At 46.1% G+C, this 7,328-nt stretch overlaps 1 protein-coding gene across 1 annotated transcript; it reads left to right on the top strand.

Annotated features, from left to right (window-relative positions):
* The first annotated feature begins 1,945 nt into the window (after window positions 1-1,945).
* On the top strand, window positions 1,946-6,234 carry LOC144259437 (matrix Gla protein-like). The gene is made up of 4 exons (XM_077807651.1): window positions 1,946-2,006; window positions 2,941-2,976; window positions 4,674-4,749; window positions 6,035-6,234. The coding sequence occupies exons 1-4, from the start codon at window positions 1,946-1,948 to the stop codon at window positions 6,177-6,179; spliced, it is 318 nt and encodes a 105-aa protein (XP_077663777.1). The 3' UTR covers window positions 6,180-6,234.
* The last annotated feature ends 1,094 nt before the right edge of the window (window positions 6,235-7,328 follow it).

The raw sequence follows: 7,328 nt of genomic DNA, 5'->3' as shown, positions 1-7,328 counted from the left end.
AGAAAGGAGGAAGGCGTGGTATGTGGTCATCCTCTCCTGTGATAGGCAAAAGGAGGAAGAAAAGCACCTTATTCTCACTGGGGGCCCCGGTTACAGGCTCTACTGTTTTCAGGACTTTTTCTCCCCCCCCGAGGATCAGAGGATCTGGACAAGAGCTGTGAGTTTGGAGTTAACTGTTTCTTGGCATTGGTAGAGTGATTGGCAAAGCCCAGAGTAATCTGGTCCTGTCACAGGTCCAAGGTTCAGCTCAGTAGGGAATCATTTGGTTCCTGGCAAAATACTGGTGCATTATAGGGTCCCTGTTCCATGGAGGCACATGCAGAGTGTGAATTCTCCAGGAGAGGATTGTACACGTGTAACCACAATCGCAAGGAGTAACAGTGACAACTGCAGCTGTCTCACTGGCCTCAGGGAATGAACTGAGCTGGATTTGTGCCCACTACCCAGGCTGTGTGACAGCTCCAGACTCCTGGAAAACTGCTTGCAATCCCACAGGCTGGCCTGGGGCAAGGGGAGCTACATCACAGCTCCTCAGTGAGCTCCATTTGGCTGGAATGGCCTCTTACCACTGCCCAGCTCAGATGAAGCCATTGCCCAGTGTGTCTTGTCCTCACACATGCTGCTCTGGCTGTGGCTTCACATGTGGTTTAAGTGAAACCACTGATCCCATCTCTCTTCTCTTTGAGTTGGCAGCCATGAGACTACAGATGACAGTGGGGAGGGATAGCTCAGTGGTTTGAGCATTGGTCTGCTAAACCCAGGGTTATGAGCCCAATCCTTGAGAGGGCCATTTAGGGATCTGGGGAAAAAAATGGGGATTGGTCCTGCTTTGAGCAGGGGGTTGGACTAGATGACTTCCTGAGGTCCCTTCCAACCCTGATATTCTATGATTCTATGATTCCCCCCAGGGCCAGCTAGCCTGGTACTGGAAACTGGACTAGAACTTCCCACATAGCAAGTCAGAGTATGTTTGCTGAAGCAGACTGTGCAGTACTTCTGGCTCCTGCAGAGCAATGGATTTGATTTGAACCTGGGTCCCCTGTATGGCAGGGAAGAGTGTTAGCATCAAATCACGGTCCAAGAGTCAGAAGCTCAGAGCTTCACCCATCCTTCACCCAAAGAAGAGGTGGCCCCATTCTACTTAGGGAGCAGTGTTTGTGTGGACCCCAGAGAATAAATGTAGAGACAGGTTTCTAGGGACTACTGCTATATACATGTGAACTAACAATAATCCCAGCAGAGGGTGGGGATCCCGTCAGGGTTTGAGTACCACGAAGGGCACAGTAGGGTGTGTATGGGGGAAACCACAGGATTGAACTTCTCTCTTTCCCCTGGTGGATTGAGTTCAACCAGAGCAGAACTGGGGTACATTAGGGACCAGTCTGAGGGGAAGCCAAGGGTGGAACGTTTGAGATCAAATTTCTCCATCTCTCCAGAAAGCAGGGGCTTGGTCCCATTCCTTCCAGCCGTGGAGCTGACTGACAATGCGGGCTCTGTGTGTCTGGATCAAGCGTGGTGATGGCAAGAAGGGGAGATCAGAGGAGGAATTAGGGAGGAAAACATGTGTGGTCCTCCTCAGGGTCTGGAATTACACCCATATAGTTCAACATTTCTGAACATGCAGTGTTAACAGCTCTCCTCCCTTTGAACTCTTGCACCCTCCCCCTGCAGCAAGGGCAGGGAAGGGAGCGTGCCTATCCCACCACCAAAGCCTGATTAGACCTGTTTATAGAGGGTGTTTTGTAACAGTCCCACAGAAGGCGAGTGCTAGCCAGGCTCGACCTTCCCCAGGCTCCTTCATCTGATTCCTCCCCTCCCAGCTGCTGCTTTCATAATAAACACTCCACTGCTAACTTTGCAGTCTGTCCAGAATTTCCCGCTGCCCTCAGTGGAAAGAGAGTAAGACAGAGAGCGAGAGAGTGCAAGAGAGAGTGACTCCCACACAATGCGGACCCTCATCGTCCTCACACTCCTGGCTGTTTTGATGGTGGCAGCTTTCTGCTATGGTAGGTGACCTCTTTTATTGGAGCTTGTTTGGAGTGTCAGCCAGCCATAGACATCTCTTGGTCTGTTCAGATGTTTTGCTTTGATGTTTATCTCCCTGTTGCTGCCCTCTTGCCCATCCTCCACCCCAGAACTCCCTCTATCACTAGGGAGACCACTCTGCCTCTACTGCAGAGCTCAATCACCTAGATACTTTTGCATCCAGTCTAGAGCCGCCTGCACTTCAGACCCTTCCTCTTTACCACAGACTATTCTGTCACCACTGCAAACTATCCCTACATCCCCGACAATCCCAATCTGTGTGGATCATAGACAGAGGAGATGGACGAAACCTAAATTAGTCCTTCCTTTGTCAACACAACTTGTGGATGCACTGGAGGGGATGCATGCTGTTGCATCCTCAACTGCCTGCCTTTCCTTTGTTAATGGCTAGCGAGATTTTTTCCTCCCACCTTCCCTTTCTCCTTTTGAATGTCTCCCATTTTCTCTAGAATGCATATACTTGCATATTAATGGACCGATCTGACCTTGCACTGAAATATGCATATTTGGTGGTGATTTGTACTTCTATAGCATTTTCCATCTAAAGATCTCAAAGGGCTTTACAAATGTGAATTCATTAATTAAACAGCCTGCCCCCACTGTGAAGTAAATAGGTGTCCTACCTGTTATACAGAGGGATACATAAAGGTACAGAGGGTCAGTGACGCTCCCAAGGATAACATAGTAAACCAGTGGCACAGCCATGGATAGAACCCAGTGATTCAGTCCTCTGTTCTGACCACTAGGTTGCACTATTCCTTTCCTTGCTTTTCCTTTTAATCAGTGAATGAGACTTCTCAGTCTGTCTGCCCTTCGGTTTATTAATAGTGAGTGAAAAATTCTGTGTTCCAGAACTACAGTGCCTCACTGAATGTTTTTCTCTTCTTTCTCCAGAGTCCTATGAGAGTATGGAATCCCACGAGTTTGTCAGTAAGAGACAATTTTACTACTTTGTTTAAATTAGAAGAGAACTAAGGGACACCCATACACCACTGTCTTCATCACTCTGCTACGGGTTCAGCTGAGACTGGCAGGCACGAGAGTGGGAAATTGGTGGAAATTAGAAAGGGGAGAATAAACCACTCTAGACAAATTGGATTCCTTTGGTGACAGAATTTCAGGATGAGTGGAAGGGGAAACAAAAAAGATAAAATACATGTTGAATCCAGAAAAGCATTTGACACAATGTCTTACAAAATCTTACCTGAAAACTAACTGGAATTAGCTCTGATCACTGACATATTCCATGAAAAGGGTCTTAGAAAATGCTATTGCCAAACAGCAATGTACTGAGGTTGGGAAGAGCTGCCTAAGAGGTGCAGCAGAGATCAACGCCACATCTGGTATTAAACCATTAATTAGATGCTGTAAGGGTACTCACCCCCCGCCACACTGCCTTCCCCTCTTCACTACAGGGAGCAGCTAAGATTGGCAGGCATGAGAGCATGGAACAAGTACTCATCAGGAAAAAGGAGTAAACAGCATGTTGATTCAATTTGAAGAGGATGATAAATTTGGGGAAGGAGCAATAATATAGAGCAACCTAAGCAAGTTCAGAATGTAGATGGGTAGAATTTTTATTTTTTATTTTTATAAAGGATTTAACCTGGACAAATGCAAGTTGATACATTTTGGGAAAAAATAATTCAAAGTATAGATCTTCAGTGGCAGAGGGACACGTGGAAAGCAGTAAATTACAAAGGAGATTTTAGGTTCATAGTGATCCGAAAACTGGGCATAATCCTGTAATATGAAATGGTAGCAAAAAAAAAAAAAAAAAAAGAGAGAGCCACTATGACTTTGGGCTGAATCTATAGAGGCATTGACCTGGGCTGCAGGTCAGTGATAGGGTTTGTTTACGTGGCACTGGAGAGTCCTTGGGACATGCAGTTAATCTATATACCATAAATATTTCAATGAGTGGGAGGGAATATATAGAAAAACAACAGAATGTTTAACATGCTAGAGACACTGGGTGATGAAGAAAGAGTAACATAACTAGATCTGTGTACCTTGGCCAAATGACAGCCCAAGAAAATAGGATAATCTTGGATAAGTATTTGACAAATGTAAACCCCATAAAGGGATATGAGAAGAACCTGTTCAGTGCAGTTCAAAGAGATGATACTAGATAATGGACAATTTAGGCTGAATATTAAGGAAAAAGATCAAGTTATGTGATCTATTAGAGTGTGGAATAATCTTCCTAGAGAAATGAGGGAAGCCCCATTGACTGGTTATTTAAAATTGATCTGGAGAATGGACTCTAAGAAACAAGCAGCTGAGGCTGGATGAACAGAGTGACCCAGTAAACTCTTTCCATCATTAAGTTATGGAGTAAGAGTAGCAGGTTGGTAGAGAACATGAAGTCATGAAGAATAGGAGGCTGGTGAGAATGTCAGGCTAGAGGAACATGGGGTGCCCATGACAATGAGAGGCTGGTAGTTTACAGGACTTTGGAGTACAGGAGGCTAGTGAAAATAGAAGGTTCATGGGGTCCAGGAATTCATTGTGAATGGGAGGACAGGTGAGAATGGGACACTGGCGGAGCAGGTTGTTGTAAGTAGCTGATGATCTTCACTTCAACTATACATTAATTCAAAATAAATACTCTCTCACCTCATCAGATCCCTTCATTAACAGACGATATGCCAACGACTTCATGAGACCTCAGCCAAGACGAAACCTCATGGTGCAGGAGAGGTATGTTTTCGTAGGGTCTTAGGACACTGATAGAGGAGGCTGGGGGAGATGAAGATCTCTCCTAAGCCAAGTTTAAGTTGGTGCCATTGAGGAAGGCCAGTGCTACTAATTTAGAGATAGAATTTTCCTCTCAGCCTGGGGGTCCCACTGGGGAACCCAAAACTGATTGAAAATAGAGGGAGATTAACTTGGAGTGTTCTTGAGTATGAGAATTCTTCTCAGTGCCCATAGGTCATTAACTAATCAGTCTGAAGAAAGTGCTGGAGGAAATCATTGGTGTAAATCCTGAGAGGAAGGATGGTCCAAGAGTTAGACATCAATCTAGGCCTTGGGGAGACCCAAGTTATTTCCCTGATCTACTTCCTTTGTGTCAAGTCAATTAGCCTCTGTGTGCTTCAGTTCCCCATAACAGCACTGCCCTACCTCACAGGAGTGTGGAGAGGATAAACAGTTTACAGATTATGAGGTGCTCAGATACGACAGTGCTGTGCTGGGGGCCATACAAATCCCTAAAATAGACAGAAACGGGGATTGGGGCTGAGGCCTGAAAGAGAAGAAGAGAGGAACCCAGAGCTGAAATGCACAGTTCTGTGTAAGAGAGACTCAAAGGCAGCTCTGATCTCTTACACTGCTGTCGACCTACAATAACTCCACTGATTTCAGTGTAGCTACTCTAAAGTGAACAGAGATCAGAATGAGGTCCAGGTTGTACATCCAGCGTTTTCCCAAGACAAAACTCTTCTCTAACAGTTTGTGTTGGCATCAGAAAGGGAATGGCTTCCCTGACTGTGGGTGTATCTGCCCCAGTATTGGACAGAAAGAAGGCACCCTTGTTATGAAATTTCCATGTGGTTATGTCAAATGAATAACAGAAACAAAGTTCACTGTAATTAGGTTAGCTCTGTGAACTTGCTCTTCAAAAGAAGGTGATGAGTTCACATGACCTCCTGTGAGAGGGCTAAATGGTCCCTTCGTGGGATGTTCCAGGCCCCTTCCCTATCCTGAGCAACATGAAAGATCTGAAGAGCTTATAGCAGCAGGTTTGAGCTACTGGGGAAGTGAGGCCCGCTCCTCCACCAACAAGAGCCTCTACAGGCCCCTTCTGTTGTGAACGGCACTTGGGTAATGGCTCAGTGCAGGGTTATTGCATTGGCAGAGCCAAGGAGAGCTGAAAGAACTGTAGAGGCATGTGTGGGAAGGTGGGTCAGGAGGACCTGGCCACAAACAGCAAAGTTTAAAATGACAACTTGCTCTCTCCTTCCCTTCCCCTTCCTTGCATATGCAGGATCAGAGAACGCTATAAGACCCCCCAGGAACGCCAGCGAGAGATCTGCGAGGATTACAATCCCTGTGAGCGCTACGCCATGCGCCATGGCTACATCGCTGCCTATAAGCGCTACTTTGGGCAGCGGAGGGGCAAGTCTGAGTAACAAGTTCCCATCCCCGGTGCCTGGAGCCCGGATTCTGTACCTAGAAAGAGCGATGTCTCTGAAACCTATTAAGTTGCTTGTTAACTATATGTTATCCTGCCTGCCCACTGCTTCACTCCCCTGTAACCAAGGATTCCTAGATTTTGTGTTAATTAGCCCAATGCCGCTGTAGAGGAGGTTGGACAGGAGCCAGGATGTGGGTGTTTATTACCCAATAAACTGCTGGTTTGATACTATTTCTTTGTGATGCTTTGTGTTTTTCTTTGGGGATCTTCTACAGGGAGGGTTAGTTTTTCTCTCAACAACAGTACTGTGGTAAATTTGAACATCTATGAGTCAGATGTGTTTTAAAGGCTGTAACAAAATCAGGAGTCTGACCTCTATACTCTGGGGCAGTGGTGGGCAACCTGCAGCCCGTGGGCTGCTCGCAGCCCATCAAGGTAATCTGCTGGCAGGCCGCCATACAGTTTGTTTACATTTGCATGGCTGCCCACAGCTGCCATTGGCTGGGAACAGCGAACCATGGCCACTGGGACCTTCAGACAGCCGTGAAAATGTAAAAAAACTGTCTGGCGGCCCACCAGCGGATTACCCTGATAGGCCACGTGCAGCGCGCAGGCCGCAGATTGCCCACCACTGCTCTGGGGTCTGAAATCGGCTTAAATTTTCACAAGTGACTAGTGATTTTGGGTGCCTAAGTTGAGACATCTTTAAGAGGCCTGATTTTCAGTGAATGGATTCTCAATACTTTCTGAAAATCAAGCCCCTTCAAGGTGTTTCAAGTGGGACCCAAAGTTACTAATCACTTGTGAAAATATAGGCAGAGAAGTTAATGATGGAAAAGACCTGCTAAGTGACACCATGTCCATACAACTTCCCCATTTGTGATGATGCAGGTCTGTTCTGTATGCTACAGAATACTCTACAGCCCAACGTTTATTCTCGAGCGATGGAACTTCCAACACTTCCATTGTATTTAATCATCTCCCCTTTGCTCTGAAGTATAATGCAGAAATATTCTCAGCTGATAAAATGAGAAACTATTGTATGAAACAGACCCTGTTCTTTCTTGCTCTGCTCCTCTTTCTTGCTGTGTTGGTAAATCAAACAGAACTCACAGGGCAAAATACCACCCCTATAATATATCCC

Source organism: Eretmochelys imbricata, chromosome 1 (genome assembly GCF_965152235.1).
Source record: "Eretmochelys imbricata isolate rEreImb1 chromosome 1, rEreImb1.hap1, whole genome shotgun sequence".
Classification (NCBI taxonomy): domain Eukaryota; kingdom Metazoa; phylum Chordata; order Testudines; family Cheloniidae; genus Eretmochelys; species Eretmochelys imbricata.
The sequence above is the reverse complement of the archived record's forward strand: the minus strand, read 5'-3'. Positions and strand labels throughout refer to the sequence as shown.

What these genes read in the sequence shown, in the direction of transcription:
- LOC144259437 (XM_077807651.1), top strand. Translation starts at nt 1,946, where the DNA reads ATGCGGACCCTCATCGTCCTCACACTCCTGGCTGTTTTGATGGTGGCA. An exon ending in GGTGGCAGCTTTCTGCTATG is followed by an intron (nt 2,007 to 2,940) that starts GTAGGTGACCTC and finishes TTCTTTCTCCAG; the next exon opens with AGTCCTATGAGAGTATGGAA. An exon ending in GGAATCCCACGAGTTTGTCA is followed by an intron (nt 2,977 to 4,673) that starts GTAAGAGACAAT and finishes TCACCTCATCAG; the next exon opens with ATCCCTTCATTAACAGACGA.